General features: G+C 39.2%; 2 protein-coding genes across 7 annotated transcripts; one reads left to right on the forward strand and one right to left on the reverse strand.

Annotated features, from left to right (window-relative positions):
- The first annotated feature begins 1,690 nt into the window (after positions 1 to 1,690).
- Positions 1,691 to 18,256, forward strand: pkma (pyruvate kinase M1/2a). Of its 6 annotated transcripts, none has more exons than XM_086267051.1 (11): positions 1,691 to 1,893; positions 8,817 to 8,998; positions 9,382 to 9,473; positions 11,186 to 11,317; positions 11,418 to 11,604; positions 11,710 to 11,980; positions 12,195 to 12,345; positions 12,492 to 12,644; positions 14,717 to 14,883; positions 16,698 to 16,879; positions 16,995 to 18,256. In XM_086267051.1, the coding sequence occupies exons 1-11, from the start codon at positions 1,853 to 1,855 to the stop codon at positions 17,099 to 17,101; spliced, it is 1,665 nt and encodes a 554-aa protein (XP_086123177.1). In that variant the 5' UTR covers positions 1,691 to 1,852; the 3' UTR covers positions 17,102 to 18,256. The 6 variants fall into 6 exon arrangements, with proteins under 6 accessions (XP_086123177.1, XP_086122858.1, XP_086122936.1 ...); XM_086266732.1 differs by lacking the exon at positions 14,717 to 14,883 and adding an exon at positions 14,144 to 14,310 and having other exon boundaries at positions 1,697 to 1,893; XM_086266810.1 differs by lacking the exons at positions 1,691 to 1,893; positions 14,717 to 14,883 and adding exons at positions 3,303 to 3,458; positions 14,144 to 14,310.
- On the reverse strand, positions 17,124 to 22,648 carry LOC147338700 (trans-1,2-dihydrobenzene-1,2-diol dehydrogenase-like). The gene is made up of 7 exons (XM_086267174.1): positions 22,493 to 22,648; positions 20,806 to 20,917; positions 20,495 to 20,658; positions 19,998 to 20,253; positions 19,287 to 19,411; positions 18,957 to 19,104; positions 17,124 to 18,773 (listed from the first exon to the last, which is right to left on the reverse strand). Exons 1-7 carry the CDS (start codon positions 22,580 to 22,582, stop codon positions 18,664 to 18,666), a joined length of 1,005 nt encoding a protein of 334 aa, XP_086123300.1. The 5' UTR covers positions 22,583 to 22,648; the 3' UTR covers positions 17,124 to 18,663.
- Positions 22,649 to 23,755: the final 1,107 nt, after the last annotated feature.

Genomic DNA, 23,755 nt, shown 5'->3' on the forward strand with positions numbered 1-23,755 from the left:
TTGGTTGATATTTTAATGCTTCACGACTTGTTTAAATCTATTTAACATAAAAATAGTATAATTATACCACAAGCTACATTTGCAATGTATACTACATATTCACAGTTACATGCAATAAATATTTCATGCAACATAATATACTAACACTCCAATTATGTTTTAAAAAGTGACTTATATTATATTAACATTATAAGAAAATAATTGTTCCCATCTCCAAAATAGACTCACTTGCATGTGTGAGACAATGGCCCTTCAGCTAATCAGTCTTTAACCTCTTTATCTCCAGGTATCTATTTAAGAACTGACCTGAAGAATGGGAAGATTAATGGACAGGTGTCCATCCACTTGCCTGTTGTGAGGCTGTAGTCTGGACAGACATGCTTGGGACAGCCCCTTACCCACCCAATTGCTAGGTGTTGGATAAGATAAAGGCAGATGCACAGATGATCTGCTGAAAGAGTGTGATTGTTTACACCTGAGTTTGCTGAGTGTCTTGGAAAGCTGCTTTTTGATTGGTATTTATCCTCATTTTAGTTTTTTTATTAGTGTATTCTTGTTTTTTCCCGATTACTGCACTATAGAGGCTGGTTAAAAACAATATTTTGTTTCAACCTGTGCATTTCTGTAAATACCATGTGAAATGACAATAAACTTGAATCTTGATCTGCTGTGGTGACCTCTAAAGGAACCAGCTGCCAGAAGAAGAAAATAAGACATTTATTTGTCCCACAATAATGCAAACTAAAGGGCACTGACTCCAATGAAACACTATAAATATGGGTTTTGATGTCATTCACAGTGATTTCATCAGCTTACAGAGTTTAGACTTTTTGGTACTTTATTTGTGAAGCTAAGAAGTCAATCTAAATATTCTAAATTACATATGCAGACTTATTTAGACAAGAGGTTGCCAAATTAAGGGAATCGCTTTTGATTAAAGTCTACAAAAGAAAACTGCACACATGAACCCTTTGTCTGTTTGTACATTTTTCTAATATTTCAGTTTAGGGTGGAAGTTTCTGTTGGTTTTTTTAAAAAACAAGCTTTCTAACCCTTACTGAGCAGCCATTTTCCAGACAGCAGCTATATTTTTCTTCATTAGCGTTTAGTCTGCTATGATGACTAGTACAGAGGAGTCCAAATTCATCCGTCTGATCTTATTCTAAAGAGCTATATCACAGTGGACGAAGGAAATGAACAGAAGTTTGTCAAGCTTGTCAACCTAGTTGCCTGCACAAAAGGTTACCAGGTTACCAACAGCTAACACTGGGCAATAGGCCACAGCATAATCAGATTGCTAAAACTGCGACCACACCATCACTATTCTATTTGGGGTTAGGAGAAAAAAGACACAATACCATGTTTTGGTGATGGATATATGTATGTATTCACTTCCATACATATATACGTATATATAGATATGTGTTTGTAATAACATAATGTAAAACATGTTGTTGTTTTTTTCATTTTGTAAATGAGCTCAATATTTTAAAGCAAATAATATTAAACAGTATCAACTGATTTTTATCTGTGGTTCCAAGTACTTCACATTCTGTTTTATTTTGGTAGCACTGGTGGAGGCAGTTTTACTAGAGCAGTATTAGCAGCATTAAGGTGTTCTATCTGCTCATCTCTGAGACTTATCTGAGCATATTCTCATACTGTCTTACTGTACAACATGGCACAGGCTTTAGCAGCAATTAATGCTGACTGACAGCCAAGAGCTTGGGCAGTGAACAAAGAGACTGAACAGCAGGTCTGTTCCTCACCTGGAAAGGTGTGTCAACTGGCCTAGGACGCTGGAGTAGATGGGGTCCAAGTAAAGGAAGTCAGCAATCAGAGGGACAGCAACATGGGCAGTGGGAGTAGCAGTGCTACCACAACTGTTAACAGGTGAGTTAAATATGTAACATGGTAAAAGGGGGTACACCTGCAGTGGGAAGTGCAGGCTTTTGTAGCAGTGCAAAAAAATAGCATCTGTGTTTTATTGTTGTTGTAAACTACATGTTTAGGATTATCTGCAGGTTTTGTTGCAGAGCTTAAACATTTTGTTCACTGCAGTTAAAATGTATTCGCGCCTGTGTCAAGGATTTACTTTCGGCAACCAGATAATTAATCACTGTGGCAAGCATTTTTTTTTCATAGTTATGTACTGTATGCAAGGCACAAATCCGTGTTATGTGTATTTATTGCCAAGTGGTAAAACGTAAATGTATACCCCCCCCCCCCCCCCCACCCCCAAAAAGTTTACATTCTCTCTTTCTCTCTAACACAGGAAGGTTTTTAATGTAGTCCAGTGGCTTTTAAAAGTTTTATGACATTCACAACTTCAGAAGCAGTTTATGCCTAACACATTCTATCAACTTTTACCAATTAAAAATCAATCCAATTTGAATGTTATTATTTTCTTTCCTTATTTCTCCAAAAAATGTTTTTTATCTTAATTTTATGTCATATATTTACCTTGGTCATCGTTACCCCACCTGCTTCAACCGTGGGGGACAAGCCACTGTTTGGGGATGCCTTCTACGGATATGATTTAAAGTTAAAAATAATAATTTAAATAAGGCGCAAATAATATTTACATAACATAACAAATAATCGAAGTTAATGTTTATATTTTAAGAGAACGTATTTTGACAATATTCAATATTAAGTAACAAAATGCACATACTTATATAACTGACCATAACCAGACTGCTGTATCGTTTTTTATCGCTAGATGGAGTTAGAGTCTATAAAGAATTTCCGAGGCCCACGTTAGATTTTTCTGTCTACTGCTGAATGATTGGGAACTTACAAAATACAGCAGGGGCACTAAAAAGCATTTGGGTCTCTTTTTTCTTTCTTTCTATTAACAGTCTTTCATCAACTAAGTTTAACATAAAAAATATATGATGACAGCACACAAGTCGGTTACCGTATACAGCACGTCTAATGATGCTTCCCATGTTACACTAAGCAGCAGATGGTTAGCACGTCCAGGCACTAATGAAGCCAAAAGACAACAAGTAATATTTAATTCATTTAAATACTACGGGGCCTGTAAACGGAGACTGAATGCCGATGTTAAGCAAACTACTGCATTTTTCATCTTCCTCACTTTTATTCGGGAAAGCCACACATAGTCACATGTCCAGGTCCTCACGCGTCCCAACCACTACCATACGCATCTCTGTATCCTTCCGCGCTTTTTTTAATTTACCACTTCCTGGCTTTCAAAAGGCGTAAACCCGATATAAAAGTGAAATAAATCTTCCTTTTTCGTGTTCTTGATGCTATAATGGTCGCAGCGATTGATATAAGACTCTAAAGACCCCCTTTCCCTTTTTACACGTTCTCTCGGATGGATATCGTAGCATCCCTAGAAAGTAGTGCCATAGCTTGAGGTTCTAAAGAGATCACCTTGAGCTGAGCTCAGTGATACGCCAGTCACATCGGTTCAACAGCTACTAAAGGTGGGTATCCTCAACAGGGGGTTCAGCTGCATTGTCTGTCGATCCATCGGACGTGTCACAGCTTTTAAAACCTGTAAGACTTTTATTTTCAGTAGCTATTTTTTACACTCTGGTAAGATTACCGAGTAACTCTGCGTGTTGCTCACCGACATGTGGTTTCCTGTCTTTCTCATTTACCGGTATTTTAATTGATTACTATTTTAAAGCCTCAAAATGTAACAGTGTTAATACAGCTAGATGAATACAGTCGACTTAGATCAGCCATTTTAAACCCCTCATATGCGGACTTAGAATGCTTTTAACAGCCTTGTGGCAGTGCATTTAATAAACGGATAAACCGAGGGAATGTATGTGTAAATTGAGCAGCTGCTTATATTACAAACTCTCAAAAAGTAGCAGTATTGTTTTTGTAGCCAACCCAGAAAATGTATGCATACCAGTAACATTTTATTTCATTCGCGTGAAACGTTGTAGAATCGCTTCCTGTTGCCTCTTGACGTGGGTGTGGCCCCTCCGTCTTTTCGGCTTCCCATTGGTCAATCTCCGTGATGCGTCTAGCTCAGGAAAATGTGACGCAGGATGAGAACGTGACCTTTAGCGCATCGTCTTTACTATAACTTGATGCATTTTTATAAAACACTGAAGCTTTATAGCTGATGTAGCTTTTAAATAATGAAAAAAATCTAGTTAATTTCATTGTTGGTAATGTAATGATACTTAATTAAAGAATTGCGTGGTATGTGTTCTCCTTTTCCTCCGTGTGCCCGTTACTGCTAAGCTAAACTCATCACGATGCGCATCTTCATCCTTTAATTCATCAGTCTTTCCTCTCTTAAGTAAATGCCGGCCACGTTAGATGTTGTGTATGGCATGACCGTCCTGTAGATCTAGTTTGAAATATGGGTTTTGTTTGACTACAGTAATTTTCCGCAGTGGTGGAAGGCCTTATTGACACTAGATACATAGGAATGAAGGCAGGTCTCATCCTGCCAGGTATGTGAACACTTCTTTTTTTCCACAAAAAGAAGTCTTTTAGCTGAATTTTTAAACTGCAGTTTGATATCCTTAATAATTGTGAAATACACCTCGTGCATATGCTTTATTTTCTGAAATGCAGTTATTTGTATAACACTAATTGTCATTGATATGACCTTCCTGGGCAAATGAGCTGTTTACAAAATGAAGTCTCATTTAGTCTGTGAAGGTTCTCAGTCATCCAGGTCATCGTAGTCAAAGGAGCTTGCAAAGAAAAGCGTCTGGACTTCTTTAGTCTCAAGTCTCATTTACAAGAGCCCAACCAAATCAGTTTGTCAGGCAACTGACTGAGTTCTGTTGAAGTGATTAACTCCACAAGAGAACCTTGAGTGTCTTTGCCACTTAAAGCTAGACTGAAAGCACAGAACTCTAGAGGCACTGTTGTAATTATTTTCTCCCATAAAGGCAGAGTAACCCAAGTTAAATTGAGCCTGTGAACTTAAACTTCAGACTCTAGAACTTTTTTTTAATTTTTATTTTTTATCAACAAATACCTCAACAGAAGGTTCTGTGTGACAAACATCTGGGTCATCACTTAGTAATTTTCTGCTTTTGAAAGCATTGTAAAGGGCACCTATCTGTTTACCAAGACCAGTGTGAGTCGTGGATGCCACCTGCTGCTACAGTTAATGAATAAAACTACAATTTCCTCTTCTAGTAGGAACTCCTGTCCTTGACCTGCTGTTTTGATAAGAAAGTTTAGCTTTAGCAAAGCTGGTGGTCAGTGTATTAATCTGGACCAAACAGCTGTTGGTCTCTCTACTGTAGATGTATGTTTGCTAATGCCGCATGGAGCCAACTCCACCATTATGAGTATTCCTCTGCCACCACCTGACAAAATGGTCACTCTAAAGGTACACACTACCCTAAATAAAGTTTGTAATAATCTGTAGATTCTAACAACCATCATGTATTCTGAGGATTAGCTTTCTGCCACTTGACTTGCCATGTTGTGTTATTATTAGCCAAAAATCCATTTTTAGACTCGGGGCTACCCTAGCCTGGTAGCAACGCTGGTGTCAGGAGTATTCTGACACCAGAAGTCAGAATACAGAATACTTCCTCACAGAAGTCTCATGTATGTCGGTTGTATTAGATCGTGGTGACTGTCTAGTCACTGTGGGTGCTCTTCATATCCTTTATCCTCATTGAATGGATTTACTCTTGAGCTCCTGGGAATGTTGCACACATGCACGCACGTTGCTGCCGCACTCAGTTCTGCTGTAGCAAGGAGAAGTTTGTTCGCTGGCATTGGAAGCTCAAGCACACTGGGGTGGCTATGGAGGTCATTTGTGTTAACATGCTTTGTCCCCAAGAAGAACAGGAAGATCTACTGGGGGTATGTAGTGTAACCTGCAAATGGTGCCTTGGTTGAGAGAGTGTGGAGGATTGAAACCATTCAAGAGCCACCTTGGATTAGCCCAGTGTTACATCACATGCTTAGCAGGTCATACAAAATGTTATGTCGCCCTGGCAGGAATGCTACTGTAACTGCTTATGATTGCACAGCTGTTTTCATAGATAAGTTGGATAAGAAATGGTTTAGAAAGACGTGATAAGATGGTGAGACAATATGTTACAAAAGTATATGTCTTACAAAATGATTATCAGCACTCTGCTCTTAGCTGGTCCTGTATCTGTGTCAGGGTTGCTGTAGCTGCTGCTGGTCTGTGACTACTGTCCACTAGGTATCCGGGGTTCAGAGATGCCTCTTTATGTAGTCATTGTGTTTCTCTATAACAACAAGGAGCATACAAGCTGGAACAATGCATGTTCTTTGGCCAGTCTCATTCCTTCTGGTCCAAAAATAACACTTCACTTGAGGATACAGGCAGTATGTGAGTGTGAGAGGACATTTCTCCTGAACTGCAAAAGACACATGCAGATAATTCTGTGTATTTGCAGAAGAAAATCTTATCAGATCCCTATTTTATGACAGTAATGATGAGACATTCAGCACATTTTTGGTTGATGCACATTTGAAATCCCCAACCTCAACAAGCAAGGGTAAGCTAGCAATTCTGTCACTAGAAGCAAGCCTGTAGTTTTATTACTATTCCTACTCCTAGATACAGCTATGTGTTTTTTTTTTTTGTTTTGTTTTTTTTTTTGTTTGTTTTTGCCAACTATGACTGTTTGTGTGTCCTGGAGACACATTATGTAGTGGGAACTACAGCAACAGGGCTTTTGAGCACTTTGGCAAGGGTCAGTATATCTGTCTGTGGAAAGCTTTTTAACACAGTAGCTTTCCAGAGATGCAAGGAACAGCCTAGTAAATATAGAAGGCTTTACATGTGTGCCCACGTGTAGCACCAAGACTGGCTGTATGGTGCAGAGAGGCCCATGGGCCTGCCCAGCTTGACGTTTCTGTCACAGTTCTAAATTTTTTATTTTATTTTTTTAATGCATCTCTTTTCAAGTGAATTCTCTCTATCTGTTGTATAAATACAGAATTTTCCTTTTTTGGGGGGGGGAGTTGGTTTTGGACATATTTGTAGTCGTCTAACAAACATCTTCTGTAGGAAGTTGCATAAAACTTCATTTCCACATTTCCTTCTAAATGTCTTTAAAGTTCAATACAGTCCAACATTGCAAAACTGAAGAGGTTTAACGTTAAAGATGTAACATTCAAATTAGACTGTAGAAAAGAGTGACAATGATGGCATTACATCTAGATGTTGCATTTTTCTCAGATGTTTTGATTGTCTGATTGTCATCGGCTGTGTTTGTTCGACATCATGCTATTGTACTATTTAATCCATTTTGTTAAAGTCGTTTTATTGCTTTTTGGGTCACACCAGGAAATCATTTAAAAACAGCATGCTGCAGTAGCTAGCATGATTACAGGCTCCTTTTGCCCCCTCTGAGATTTTTCCTTGTGGTTCAGCCCACTGAAGGGTTGAGTGTGCTGCAGTAGTGTGACTGAGCTCACGTACAACATTAGTCTGCCTCATTGATGGAAATGTTACATCACCAGTTAGCAGGCTGCTGGCAGTGAGGTTCTGTCTGGAATCCCCCACCATGATGCATTTGCATTTAGGATGTTATGAGTAAGAGAAAGTCAGACCACTACCACGTGTCTGCAGTAAATCTTCCACTGAGAAATTACCACAAAGATGGCTTTGGCTTCAGTTGTAGCTGCAGCATCTAAAAATTGTCTGTGTTTTCCAGATTTTTTATTTTTTATTTTTTTGCATTAGCCTTTGTATCCTGTTCTGTGTATATTGGTAGGGAATTAAGACTGGTACTAAAGGTGGCTTTTAGTGACTTGTCAGCCTGTTGCTTTGATTAAAAAAAAAACATAAAATAAACCCTTCAAATCTACTTAGAAGTGAAGTTAATCAAATCTGATTAATTTTGCTGTCTGTAAAACCAGCCTATTAAATGAAATATTTGTTTTAGTTGTGTAACCACAGCAACCAGAGCCCTAAAAGAAGCTGCACTCATAATCACTATAGATAAGTAATGTTACACCCTGCTGAGACATGCCTACCTTGTTGGATTAAGCATGATACAATGCTCATTGATACAGTACCTCTCATAACTCTGATTCGTAGGCTGAAAGGAAGGGAGTGTCCCAGCCACACATAAAAGTTCCCTGTGTGCAACTGACTATATTGAGTTACTTCCCACTGCACAGGATTTTAGGTAATCTCTGTTCTATACAGCCTTGTGTTTTACAACTAGAAAAGAGTGATGGTTTCATGTTGAAAGTACAGAAATTCCAACCTTCTAGTTGAGATGTGACTGTTGGCATCGGTGACTCAGCAAGAAGGGTGGGTGGTCTAGCAGCTCAATGGGCTGTACTACTCTGTATAAGCCTTAGCATGTCCTCTAGCGCTACAGATCAACGTTAATATATTTCCTGTTCGTTTTTAAGCTGTTCCAAAGAGGTTGGAGTTATTTTCCTTAATTATTGAAGCGTGAAACATTCATATCCTCAAATTCAAGATAGTCTTGTGCAAATTCTGTGCTCACAATAACCCAGTGCAATATTTAGATTTCATAAGGTGAGTGAGTGAGCTGTCCGTCCGTCTGTCTTAGCACTACCATGGTTCAGTTTTCCCCTTATGGCAAACTGAGCCATGACTTGTGTATATCATGACACATTTTGTTGGACTTGCGCAGTCTAATACAAAGGTATACAAAAAGGGCTTAGACTGTTAACAGTCTTACTGTTACTCTATGATATAAACTAGCCTAACTAATAGCTATCCTGTTTTACAACACAAATGCAGGTATGTGGATGATGCTTTCAGTGGAATCCAACAACCTCAGTAATAGATTAATTTTATATATATTTTTTTTCTCTTTCCTGTTTAGGACTTCTCCAGTTGCACCAGGAATCACCATGCCTCAGTTAAAAGGAGATATGGGCTCGGCCTTCATCCAGACACAGCAGCTCTATGCTGCTACAGCCGACACTTTCCTGGAACACATGTGCCTGCTGGATATCGACTCAGAGCCCATCACTGCGCGCAACACCGGAATTATCTGCACCATTGGTTGGTCCAACCTACCTTTTTTTTTTTTTTTTTTTTTTTTTTTTTTCTTTTAACTTGTACTCACACAATAATAGATGTGAAACGAAGCTCTTTGTACATTTAAAAGAGAAAATCTGTTTTTAAAGCCGCTGTTGTAGGGGCAGCTTAAAAGCTAAGACACTGCATTTCTGGAGATTTGGTTTTGTGGTGCAAACGTTGCAACGTTTGGTTAAGTTTTCCGTTCACACCATTGAGTCTTCATACAGTACCGTATCTTTTAACAAAATAAGATCTGTTTGGAATTTTACATTTTGGACTTTAGTTTGTACACAATGACTTGTTCCTCCCTGCTAGTAAACGGTATCAAAATCCTAAATGTTAGAATTTTCAATAACTCTGTGCAGGGCCAGCCTCTCGATCTGTGGACATGCTGAAGGAGATGATCAAGTCTGGAATGAACATTGCTCGCTTAAACTTCTCCCATGGCACACATGAGGTGGGTCTTCCTACAACTCGGTCCGCTATGTAAATGTCTTGGGCAATGGCAGTTTACATTTCAGACAGTTAAATCAAATTTTATCTGAGCTGATGGTTTCTTCAAATATAGTTCTTTGTTTGTTTTTAAAGGTGTTGCAGATTCTGAAAATTCAGTGTAGAAATCATTAATAATTTTCTTTGAAATTTTTTTTTTTTAACATACTTGACTTTAATATATTCTTGGACTGAGTAGATCTAGCTGTTTCACAAAGAATCAATGTAACTGTAGATTTGAAAATGGAAAACGAAATCAAAGCTTTGCTGTTTTGCAGTGCTAGAAAAGCAAGCAGCAACACCTGGCTTTGTTTTGGGGGTTTTTTTCCAGCTGGCAAAACCATAATGGTTTTCTCATAGTGGTTGTGGTGTAACGCTGAAAGTCAGCCAATGTGATTACCTGCCACTTAAGTTATTATTGAAAGCTCCGGTTACCCAGGTAGGCAGCATAAGCCGTGGGCAGGCAGTAGCTGTTTATAAAACCACAAACGATACACTGCTAGTTAATTAGCATGCACTAAGGTGCAAAGCTGGATGTGTTTAATTTTCTTATAGCATTTCCCACAGCTCTGTAGCAAATGTTGGCCAGCATTGAGAAGTAGCAAGATTTCTGGGGGAAAAAGTGCACCTACATTCTTTATCTTCCTTTAAGATATAACAATGTATTTTAGTTTGTTTGCACTCCTGCTTGTGCTAGGATTTAGTTTCATTATTGGCGTACTACTTTTCATCATCTACTTGACTGAGGAATTTCCTTTTGAGAAACGCTACACTCAAACTTATCATACATGGCACAGTATCAGAAGGTGTCTGTCATAATCAAGTGTAACCTGTGTTTAAGGACGCACACAGTGGCATGTCACCCGTCCAGTTATTAACCGTGACAGCTTTATAGCCAAATACACACTTAAAAATACAAGCCCGTGTCAGTCCATGCTTCATGAACTCCTGTCTCAGGAAAACGAGACAGGAGGACGGTGCACCCCGCCCACCATCCGTTTGACCCACTGCCCTCTGACGGCGTGTCAGGTCAATCAGTTCCCACACTTCCATATTCACATAGGGCTTCTTCCTCTGAGCCATTTGGACTGTAAACAAGCATCCCCCCCTTCCCCAACCGACACACACCCCACTCCTGCCCACCCACTTTACTAATCTGAGCCATGGATTGAGTAACCCCCATCCCTCAGGCCACTCATTTAAAAATAAATACGTTTTTTTTTTTTTTTTTTCTCCACTACTTCCAAGCACTTTGCAACTTGGTAGTATACATTTCTCCTGTTTGCTATTTATTCATGCTACCAACTATTTATATTTTATTCCACCACAGTGGAGCTCCCAAAATTTCGTTGTACGTGTACAATGACAATAAAGGGCTATTCTATTCTCTATTCTAACCCCATGATGATAACGTATAATTATGACCCAGTTTATAGTCATGTGAGTTGTATTTTTATCTGTTAATTGTCTGGCGTTACTTTTATGTCTGCTTTGTAAAACCTTTATCTGAGAATAAATGCATAAAGTAGTATTGCTCTTTAACATGTTTGCAGTCCAAGATGGAATAGAAAGAGGTTGTTAGGGACAGTTTTGACTGAAAGAAATAGTTGGGGTTGACATCTGGGGAAGAGTATTTACTGGAAATATTAACATATTGACTTCTTCCTTGCTTTACAGTATCATGCACAAACAATCAAGAACGTTCGTGAGGCATGTGAGAGCTTTGAGCCTGGCAGCATCCAGTACAGGCCTATTGGCATTGCTCTGGACACCAAGGGCCCAGAGATCAGGACTGGCCTCATTAAGGGAGTGAGTTCAGCTCCACTTGTTCTTTACGAAGCTTCAGTAGAATAAAACCCAACCAGAAAGAACAATAACTTATGTGATGATTGTGTTAATGATTTGACAGAGTGGTACTGCTGAGGTGGAGCTGGTCAAAGGCAACATGATCAAGCTTACCTTAGATGATGCTTACCAGGAGAACTGCAGTGAGGACATTCTCTGGCTTGATTACAAGAACATTACCAAAGTTGTTGAAGTTGGCAGCAAGGTCTACATTGACGATGGACTCATATCCCTGCAAGTCAAGGAGATTGGTGAGTAAAAGCCAGGCCATGATAAATGAGGCCAGCCTCAAAGTCTCTTCTTCTGATCTATTATAATATTTAAAAAATACTTATGTTTATTTTTCACCTCCAAAGGCACTGATTTCCTCAGTTGTGAGATCGAGAATGGTGGCACCTTGGGAAGTAAGAAGGGAGTGAACCTCCCCGGTGCTGCTGTAGACCTGCCAGCTGTTTCTGATAAGGACATCCAAGACCTGCAGTTTGGTGTGCAGCAGGGAGTCGACATGGTCTTTGCCTCTTTCATTCGCAAAGCGGATGATGTGCATGCTGTCCGCGCAGTGCTAGGAGAGAAGGGCAAAAACATTAAGATCATCAGCAAGCTTGAGAACCATGAAGGTGTACGCAGGTGTGTGGAAATGGCTTGCTATATCAACATCTTTTATTTAAATGATGGTGTATTGTAGAGAAGAAATAAAAGATTAAGCTGAAACCTTTTTTTTAAAGGGCTTTAAAGTGGTCTTTATGAGTGTATGTTTATGCCATAGTCCTGACAATATATCATAACAAATGGTTGCACTTGATGAATTTGATAAGCTGGAATTTTTGTACCCGTTTTGCAGATTTGATGAGATCATGGAGGCCAGCGACGGTATCATGGTTGCCCGAGGTGACCTGGGTATTGAGATCCCCACAGAAAAGGTCTTCCTTGCCCAGAAAATGATGATCGGTCGCTGCAACAAAGCTGGCAAGCCAATCACCTGTGCCACTCAGGTCAGACAACAGTAAAGAAAATGTTGCATTTCCTCCTAGCACATCTAGTTTGCTGAGTACTCGGTGTACTAATCATCCTGTCGGCCTAAATGTGTTCAGCTACGTAAATTTTAACCAGACTGGTTTTATTTTCCTAAATTATTCAGATGTTGGAGAGCATGATCAAGAAGCCTAGACCCACTCGTGCTGAGGGCAGTGATGTAGCCAACGCAGTGCTGGATGGAGCCGACTGCATTATGCTCAGTGGAGAGACTGCCAAGGGAGACTATCCTCTGGAGGCAGTGCGCACACAGCACATGGTGAGTTAATGTATAATAACAATATCAAAAGATGGGGAAAATATCTCAAATTAGGCCATAAAGAACTGTAATTTAAAGTAATGATTTTGTGATTTGATTGCATGAATTACAATTATAAATTGGAAAAGATTATAGCTACTGGGTGGTTATGCTTTCATTCTTTCCCTTTTTTCCCCTTTCAATTTTTTTTTTTTTTTGTGTTCACTTTCATGCCCATTGGCATAAACTTTTTACTTTGTCACTTGGTGAAACTTTAAGATGTCAGCCGACATCATCAATATACAAATGAACCATGTTAAAATTCTCAGTTGGGATAATTGACAAAATCCCAGTGATAATTCCGTCTGTGTTTGGCATTTTAAATAACTCTGACATTGCATGATTTCCAAATCATAATGCATGTTGCCTGAACCCCTTCATCTAACACATTGGCTGTTACTGCTATTGTTTACTAGTTACTAAAGTTGCTATGATTTCAGGGAAATCTGTGGAACTTTGGTAGCTGTTAAATAATTCATAGTGCAAATCACTTGTATTCCAGAAAGAGAGAAAAAAAGTGGCTGCTGGAAAAGGGAACAGAAAAAGCTTTTTTAAATGATGCTACACTCAATGACCTGATTAACAAAGGACTGTGGAGATTCCTTAAAATTTGCACACTGTATACCCACATTTGTGTTGTTTAGTTAGGGACAGTCTGAATGAAGTACAATAAAAGTAAAGCACCTTTGATGAAGTCTTAGACCCCATAGAAATTTGCTCTAAAGTATGCACTTAATGCTGTGTTCATTGTTCATGCCTTTTTTTTGGCTTACTGCAACTGTTCACAGCTACTCTGCAATAGAGATGCAGTGACTCAGCAGTCCTGCAGATCTTAGTTTTGAACTTGCTGCCCCCACAGTGAAGTTGGAAGGAATGCTTTAGAATCTTATGTACAGTACAGCCTCTTAATAGCCTCTGTTTATTTAAATAAAACACTTATTTAGTAAGGAAAAGGAAAATAAAACTAACCTCTTCTAAGCCTCTGTTAAAAGTTATTTCTGTATGGTTCCTCTTTATTCCTCCTGGCTGCCCTTAAGTTTCTTCAGCTTTTTGTGCAGTTTGTTTTGACTCAGTGTTTGTCATTTGTTTTTAACCCAGTAGCTTCTTTAGGACATATTTGTGATTTAATGTTTTAGATAATTTAATTTAAAATTAATATGCAGTTCACTGTATGTCATATTTGATATCATGTAAAAGTTTTTGTAATTTAATCTTGACATTCCCCTTTTTCCCCACTTACTGCACACCTAAATTCTTATATTGCCTTTCATTTCTTTTCTTTTCTTTTTTTTTTTTTTTTTTTTAAAACCTCCTTCACTAACTTTTTTTTTTTTTTTTTTTTTCCCCTGTTTTTCATCTTCCTTAATTTGTTTTCCTTTTCTTGTCACTTATTCTTGCTTTACAACTGTTTGCCTGGTTTGAAAACTTTCTTCGATGCATCTTGCCCTCACTTGTGCCAGATTGCTCGTGAAGCCGAGGCAGCCATGTTCCATCGGCAGGTGTTTGAGGACCTGCGTCGTTCCACACCGCACTGCAAAGACCCTGCTGAGGCCATTGCAATCGGTGCTGTGGAGGCCTCCTTTAAGAGCTTGGCCTCTGCGATCATTGTGCTCACAGGCTCTGGAAGGTAGGCAGGTTATCTGGTCTGCCAGTTGGTGGAGGTCACTAATAACTGTATTTAAGGAGTCTGAGAGGCAGCGTAGGGCCAGGCAGGGACTTTCCAAGGGAACAACTGGGAGAGCTGGCAAACATAACTAGACTCATGGTTGGATGTTAACAAGTTCTATAGAAGCAGTTAAATGCTTGTGTGGGGACCCTAAAGAAAAAAGACAACATATCCCCAACCCTATTACTCAATGTTCTTCTTCACTGATTTGTGTGTGTGTGAACATCTTCATTGGCTACATTAGCCATCCTTGTTTAACCAGGAGTCTAGCTACACATTTGCCAGTTAATCCCATTGGTGTGAGTAGCTCATTATATAGTGTGTGATTGAGAGTAACCCCTCCCCAACCCTTCCCTTCGGGGTTCAGATAGCACGAGAGGCCGAGGCAGCCACCTTCCACAGAAAGCTGTTTGTGGAGCTGAGGAGACACTCGCAGCTGACCAGAGATCCTACAGAAGCAGTAGCTGTTGGAGCTGTTGAGTCATCCTTCAAATGCTGTGCTAGTGCCATTATTGTTCTCACTAAGACTGGAAGGTAAGGAAAAGTGGAATAGAGGTGACATGATTCGGGTCCGCAGGTAAGGTGTCGCCAAACGTGTGCTCGCCCATTTAACCCAGCTCCTCCGTCTTCCTCAAACACCTAATGTACTTGTGAAAATCCCCATCCTTCTAGTGTGTGTGTGTGTGTGTGTGTGTGTGTGTGTGATAACAGTAACTAATTTTATAAAAAATGAGACGGTTATGTCATTAGCCCAGGTGCCCATCTTTTAGACTCTTGTCATTTATAGTTTTGTGAAATTTTAGTTTGGATTGTTGTATTGGCTCAAAATGTTTGAGAACTTGTGACAAAAATATTATTTTAAAACCATAACTTATTTACACACTATTGTGTAAATATGCAGATTTTTAAAAATTGCCAGCATTTTTCTCTTATCATTATTAGCTGTACAGCAGCTGGTTTATTCAGAGAACGCCAAGTTCATGTTTAACAAAGTGATCCTTTAACAGTCTTTGCTATTAGAGGATCACTTGGTCTTTAACCGTGGACATCTTGGGCTACTGACAGTGACTTTAAACCTCTGCATATCGATGCTAAAACATAAGTGTTGTCACTTATTTTGGGCTACTCTGACCACTCACTATGGAAATGTTAGACTCTGGTTGCTTCCCTTGCCTCTCATACCTGTTGGGAGCAGAACACTGAGAAATAGAAATGAGCCAGACTATCTGAGAACACTTGTGTGTGGGTGGTGGATTATTAATTGCACTGAATTGCTTCTTTCAGGAAACTATCAGTATGGAGATAATTTGCATATATTAAGTTGTTAGTTTCTTACTTATTGCTGAAAATCACTAAGTATTATGAGTTAAATGCTTGGATATGTCTGCTTGGTTAATGAGCATATTTAATTTTATATCCATCTGTCCTGTTGTAGCTACCATCTTTTTGCTTCATTATGGAGTAACCTTAAAGTTTCATCAGCAAAAAAAAAGGGAATTAAACACAGTGTTTTATGTCAAGGTGCTCTGACAAACTGATGTTTATTTCTGGAGTGTATTGTTATCCCAGCTCTGTGCTACTGTACCAGTTGATGTGTCCCATGATTAGCATATGGTACACCTGTGAACAGCGACTTTACCCAACTCATCTTTTAACAGACAGCTAGAAGCTTCGCTCATCTCGGTCAAGGACACAGCCACAGTATTAAATCATTTTTTCTTATCTAACTTTTGTAAAAGACTTTGAACTTCTTTACAGCTTTATGGTATTCAGTGCTTTTTGATTGCAAGGCAGACTTCTTTTTGGAACACGATTTCACATTAGCAAATTCCTCTTGTAAAATGGCTGAAAGTTTTCCTATTATAAAGCCCTCCAGTCACGTTTCATTAATGGAACTCTTCCTTCATTTCTGATTCCAGTTGTTATACTTGATATCATTAGGGGTTAACATGCTACTTCCAAAATACACTCGTTTCAGTGATCCATTTAACATGGGTGAGAATCCCAATGTTTTGTAAATTAGTAGTTAAAAAAGGTTGTGCAGAACAATGAGGTTTTAATTAGATTTTTTTTCTCCAAAAAGTGCAAAACATTTAAAGACACCATATTGCAATTATTTGCCTAAGAACATGTGGTTATCTTTACTTGATCATTTTAACTTTGAGACTTGGGCTATGATTGGACCAATCAATACAAATTTTTGGGCAGTTGTAATGGGTTCACCTGCTCAGTATGCATTAAAATCCATCCATTTCCTTTTTGGAATCTCTTCAGTAAACTTGTACTACTGCAGTCTTTACATCAATGAAATATGGATGAAGTGTTTAGTTTCCTCTGTGTCCGTGCAGGTCTGCCCACCTGATCTCCAGGTACAGGCCCCGTGCCCCCATCCTCGCTGTGACCCGTAATGCTCAAACGGCTCGTCAGGCCCACCTGTACCGCGGCATCTTCCCTGTCCTCTACACCAAGCCCTCAAACGAAGTGTGGGCAGAGGATGTAGACCTGCGTGTCAACTTTGCTATGGAAATGGGTAAGCAGCTGTTACCTTTAATACCCTGTATACTGTAAACCTAATTTAATACATCAAATAACCACTGCTTCATGTATTGTTTCATAATGATTTTTTCTTTTCTTTCTTTTTTTAGGCAAAGCCAGAGGCTTCTTCAAAGAGGGTGACGTTGTCATCGTGTTGACTGGCTGGCGTCCGGGCTCTGGTTACACCAACACCATGCGTGTGGTTCTGGTGGCCTGAACAGCCAGGAGGGCAGCTCTGCTTTCTCCTTTTTCTTTTTTTCCCCTTTCATCTATCTTTCATAGCGTTCCAACACCACACCTCACTCCTGCTCACAGCCTTTGGAATCCAGACACTGGGGCTCACATGCTCTACCATTCAACAACTTAGCATTTAGGAAATGATGCAAAGGATTTTTGAAAAGGTACAACCCTCATGGTCGAGGTTTTGAGTGTGAGTGGAGTGTGTTTTTCGCACAGTTCTACCTATGTTCCATTCCTTTCAATTACCTAAATCAAACCAGTCTTCAGGGCCTCAGTAACACACCCTGACCAGAAACTGCTGTATTTATTCACTCAGAACACTTGTATAACTTTAAAAGTTGAATTTTATGAGTGACTGCTTCCTGGTCTGTGTGCATGTGCGTACTGACTCATGTTTAGGTGGGGTTGGTGGTGGAGCCAGCTGACCTTACCAGAGCCCCTTGAGTCTGTAAGGGCATACTAAAAACACTCCTCAGCTGGTTAATTGAACAAAGTAGTGGCATTCTCTGGGCTCCCCGCACAGTGGCTCCACCACTCCACCCAAACAAATCCTGCTCTAGTGCTGTCTATATGAAGTGTCCTCATTCGCCAGCTTTCACTGTACAACAGTGTATATGTAAGTGTTGCACTCCTAATTTACTCCAATGTTACATTCAATATTATACTTGACTCTTGTGAGTGGTGAACTTTTGTTTTGGGACATCCAATACTACTTATATTTTGACTGTCTATAGAAAGCTAGTTTTGGATGTCTAATTCAGAGGTAGTTACTGTGTTTGTGTGTTTAGTTGTGTCAAAGCCTTTACATTTCTTTGCATTTAGATGATATCAAAGCTGGCACCTATGGAAAAATGTGTGGTTCACTAAAGATGACTTGTGTGATTGAGTATAGGACTGATGTAAAGATATGAAGCCCTGACCCTCTAAGTCAATGGTGGTGATGGGTAGGATCCCAGATTTTCTATCTCTGTTGGTGACCCGCTGTAACTGTCTCCACGTGTGTAACATGCTTTTGATTGTAATGCTAGAGTGTAAGAACTAACAAAATGTAAAGGAGTATTATAATGCTTAGCTGGTGTACTGAGCTGTCCAACAAGACTTGAGTTCCATCAATAAAAGAGATGAGCACCTATCTGAATGTTGTGATGCGTTTGAATCATTGTTTGTGGGTATATTCAATTTCCGTGCACAAAGTAAAGGAGTGAGACTAGTGAGACTTGACTCCTTTATTAAAATTTATTTAAATGTGTTCTAATCACCAAAAGGTTTCAGTGGTACAGGGTATTGCTAGACGCAACAGTATCCAGGAATGTAAGAACTTACAAGTACAGTTTGGCAAAGTGTTGTTTTTCCATATATGACCATTAATGACAATATTTTTAACATCTTCTGTAGTGGCTGGGTTTGGCTGAAGGATAGTCTTTATCCTTACAACTTGATGTGTTCCTTGCAGTGGTGTAGGAATAAAGGTTAATTTTGAACCAATAAAAGAAAATTATCTGGCTCCCGTTAATCACAGCATGGGTACGTGTTTAACATTTACTGGCAGTCCTGGCTGTACACCACCCCCACCTGCCTGCGGATCTCATCCTCCAATTCAGCCAGCAGGAGAGAGTCTGCATGGGACATGACAGTACTTTCCTTCAGCCCTGGGGGGGGGGGGAAGAAAGAATGTTAGGCTTGCTTATGTTTTTAAGTAGAGTTTCTGATGCCACCTTGTGTTAAAGGTGTGAATTACAAGTCAGCCAATAGCCAAAATATTTGGACCATTAATGATTTTTTTTTTTTCCCCTTAGTGTGGATGCAGACTAATAATCTAAAAGTCTTAGTACCTTTGAGCAAACACTGTCGAACCTCTTCTGCTTTATAACGCATTCCTGTACTATTGATGAAGTTGAGAGGCAAATAGGGTTCTGGAACTGGGTACTCAATCTCCTTCTCATTCACCACTAATGATGTGGGGCACCACATAGCAGGGACCTAAGAAATAAATAGATTTAAATAAATAATATAAAAAAAATATAGATAGAGATATATAGATATTTGATTCAGAAATTACCTTGGTTGACTTTGAAATGATTTGTATGATGTATATCCTTAATGATTAACAAAAAAAGGTTTGCTCAAACTAATAAAATTTAATTTAACCTTTGATGACCTACCCGAACTGTGCCCTTTGTTCCCATAATAATGGCATCATTGGGCAGTTTTACACCTGAGGAGCAGGTAATCACTGCCATTCTGTTCTTGGAGTACTTCAGAATGGCGACCACGGTCTCATCCACTCCTATAATAACAATATAATTTATATTATATATATATATTGTTATATATTTGTTATTATATACTATAATAGCAAAGAAAGTACATTTGGTAAAGACACATTAGGATGAAGGAATATGGAGACATGGTTGGCTGAAAATATTGGACCATAAATAACTGCTGCAGTTCAACCTTTATTGTGCCTCATAAAGGCAACAATAGATAAAGACTTAAAAGAGGAATGCTGTAAAAGAAAAAAAATCTGAGTTCACACTCAGCAGATGTCATGGTGTCACTAAAGCTGGAACATTAACTTTACAACTTGAGCTTTTTTCAGATTTCAGTTCCCTATAATGTTATCACATGACAAGCTGCAACTGAAAACAGCTTTGTCACTGTCAGCTCTATTGTGGACCACAAAAATAATACATTTTAGTGACTAAAATGTCAACAAAGATTGTTTTTTCATTGTTTTTAAGCGAGCAACAGAAAAAAAGAACGAGTCAGCTATTCCACCATTGCCATTTGACTCAGGACAGTAGTATAAACAGCATTATCGTGTAAGTACAAAACTACATGTTAATAAGTGACACGGCTTTAAAAGTCATTACCAGTCTCCACGTGCAATACTCCACTAGCTTGGATGCTCTCTGGCTTCTCTCCATTATACACCATGGATACAAACTGCAAGCAGTAGATCCCAATGTCTAGTAATGCTCCTCCACCTAGCTGCTCCTGCATTGCTCTCGGTACATGCATCAATGGAAAACCAAACTCTGATCTGACCATCTTCACTTCGCCCAGCTCCCCCTGGGCCAGCAATCGTCTGATCTCAACTGAGACTGGGAAAAAGCGGGTCCAAACAGCCTGGAACAAAAACACAGTAGATATTTCATACACTCACATATACGTACTTGGTTCTGAGTAAATTACATAGAATCAGCTAAAAATTAACTAAATGTTTTTACATTCTCTTATTTACATGAGGGTTTGACACTTTGACGTGCACCAAAATTGAAATAAAGAAACACTTATGACTAATAGTGAAGGTGAAAAATAACACCAAGAGGAGAATTTCCTTTTTCTTTATGGTTTTCTGTACTTGTACCTCCATGAGAAAGACACCATTCTTTTTGGCTGAGGCCAGAATCTGCTGCACCTCCTTGGTGTTCATAGCCAGTGGCTTCTCACACAGCACATTCTTCTTGGCATTTGTAAAGAGCAAACAAGTGTTCAGATGGTACGGGTGGATTACTCCGATGTACACCACATCTGCAAATACATAAAGATGCCGACCAGAGAGAGCACCATAACAAGAATGATTATGGAGTCTAACAAACATCTAAGTCCTAACCGGAGCAGGAGCTTTAAATCATCAGCGAAGCAAACCGAATCAGCAAACTTTTGGCAGAAACTGACCAATGTCACGATCTCTGGCCAGCTCCTCATAACTGCCATACGCTTTGGAGATGCTGTGTTTTTTGGCAAATTCCTGTGCATCCTCCAGCTTGCGTGCTGCCACAGCCACAACCTGTAATACAGTCACAGATGAGTTCCTCCTGTCAATAACTAAGTAAGCAGGCAGTTTCTTGTTGAGTCTTGTCTTGTTTCCCGTTCCAGTTTATATAAATCTTCTGGATATATAACAATTAGGTAAGATTTTTATCTTTTGTTAGTATACAGGCTCCCTCAGTGCCACCACAAGGTCATCAGTTAAGTGTGATATGTGTTGGGAAAGTTACTTTTAAAATGTATTCCATTACAGAATACAGAATACATGCCCCAAAATGTATTCTGTAACGTATTCCGTTACGTTACTCAATGACAGTAACGTATTCTGAATACTTTGGATTACTTAATATATTATCATGCTTTTTACAACAACGTGAATGTACTATTGCTGTGTGATTTGTTACTATTACTGAAGGTCCGCGACTCCGAACTGTAGTAAAGGGACCTCTGAGTAATACGGCGGGGTCCCTGTCGGCTCGTAGCCGAAAAATAGCTTTACTTTGTTGTGTGGGTCAACTTTGCTATCAGAGACAGAGAGAGGCGTAGAAAGGCTGCTCCAACGGAACTTATTGTTTTCGGAGGAAAACAAGAACACGGTGTACAGTCGAGTCTTAATAGCTTACTTACAACTGGGCTCGTCAGGCACTCTTCTTGGCTGAAGTGGTTATTTACATGCTTCCAGCTCCCGTTTTTCCTCGATGACAACTCGTACCTTTCCACTCCCCTTTTTCTCCCTCCTCGCGCTCACAGACCCATAACGTGTATGGCAGTCCATTCTCCCTGCAACACGGACTACACTGCCCATGATGCTACATTCTTTAGAGCTATGCTTGTAGCGTTCTGCCTGTTAGCTTAGCACAACAACAGAACGTAGCTGTCAAACAAAACCCAAACAGTCCTGACCCGCGACAAAATGAAACAGGAAAGTACCGCAGTGTAATCCATTTATTTCAACAAAGTAACTGTATTCTAAATACCACCTTTTTAAACGGTAACTGTAACGGAATACAGTTACTCGTATTTTGTATTTTAAATACGTAACGGCGGTACATGTATTCCGTTACTCCCCAACACTGGATATGACACACACACACACACACACACACACACACAGAATCTTTAACTCTCAAGGCCATTTTGTATTCACAAACCAGGAAAAGTCAGTCTCAAGTTGCTGTTTCTTTGTAAACTTCGTTGCAAATAAAACGGAAGTTTTAGGGAAACTTATAGATATTTATGTACCATAACTGTTGATTTGTGGAGTGCCAAGAATTTGAAATACCCATTTATTGCGTTATTTACGGTAAACATGTAACGCATACATGTGACGCAACATACTGCAAACTGTAACTTGCAGTTTTCGCAAGTTCACGGCCGGAGTCACTTGTATCGGCCTTTGTTAAAGACACAAACTGCAAATATACAACATTGCGTCAATCGAATGTTGTAAGAAACTGATTTCAAAAGCACTTCTAATCAGTAGAAACTGAGCGGCAGTCAGCACGGCTACAGGAAACCACGCTGAGTGATAAGGAGAAGGTTTATGTTTGATCACTGGGTAGATTTGTGAACAGTAGTTCGCTAACAGAAATACCTGATGGTCTTCAAGTGGAAGAGTTTTCAGGGCCACGGTGAAGTCATGACTGATCTTCCCAGCGCTGCAGATTCCCCACCTGGTTGCCATATTGGACACGGCGGACTGAGACAGATTCGAAGCAGCAGTTGCTGTTCTCGGCCTCAGAGTGGCGACACAGCATGCAATGTGGACTTTCAGACACAAGTTGCATTTTCCTACATGCGTTGTAGCTTCATGTAAAGACAAATGCATATAATCTGCAAGCAGTGAAAATAAATGTAAACTAAAACAGGGAGAGCAAAGAATAAAGAAATGCATTTAAAAATATGTAAAAACATACTTTGTTCTTTAGCTATTTAAATACAAACAACCGAAATTAGGAACTAAACAGACGATTATCAGACTACTGTTACAGAAAGTCACGTTTTCATGAAATTAAAAAAATCAGAAAATAGCAGCTAGATTTTTTCCAGGTTTCCCAGAGGTGCTGCCAGCATTTCAGACACAGCACGTGGAAATTCATTGCATGCGTGAAATAAAGACAATACTATGCTGACGATGTGATTTTTAAAACTACTGCGTCGTAACTGTGACCATAAAGGAAGAACTAAAAACGCTTTTTTTCTTCTAATTTCTTATTCCATCTGCCCCCACTAAGGGGAGCTCTTTTCCTTTAATCTTTGTAATAATAACCCCCACATTGTTTTAACTTTGATTTCCTCTTTTACAGTGTGTATACTGCTTACTTATTTTGTTAATTAATATTAATTTATTTGCCTATTATATATTTATCTTTTAAAAAAAACCAGTCTGTTATAACCTGATTCCACTACAGTCACCAAATTTTATGTGCCTTTTTTTTCGCTGACTGATTCTGTTGTGTTTTCCTCTTTATTTTTTGTCAATTATAATTTAGCTGTATATCCTGGAGTCTTAACTTTGTCCTAGGGAATGATAGGGCGTGGAACACGACCTAACTAGGCACAGTTTTTGAATGAATTCACTTGTTTGTTTGTTTTTAGGACATAAATCACATGACATGTTAGAGCAGAGCTGATATTTACTTTGTTTAAAGCTGCACAGTCCTTTTATTTAACCTGCCCATTAAATAGCATAAAGGTTTTTAGTATAAACACAGCAGATGTATAGAAAGATATATCTATGATTAAATTACCCAAAATCAAATAATAAAAATATGTCATTTTGAAGCCATGGGATAAATTCTGTATGTATGTATACATAAATGTGTGTTTTTATATATATTTAGACATGGCCCTACTA

The sequence above is a fragment of the Aulonocara sp. 'chitande type north' Nkhata Bay genome, linkage group LG1 (assembly GCF_057382095.1).
Source record: "Aulonocara sp. 'chitande type north' Nkhata Bay isolate Kocher_YH1m ecotype deep benthic linkage group LG1, A_spYH_male_GT1.1, whole genome shotgun sequence".
Taxonomy (NCBI): Eukaryota; Metazoa; Chordata; class Actinopteri; order Cichliformes; family Cichlidae; genus Aulonocara; species Aulonocara sp. 'chitande type north' Nkhata Bay.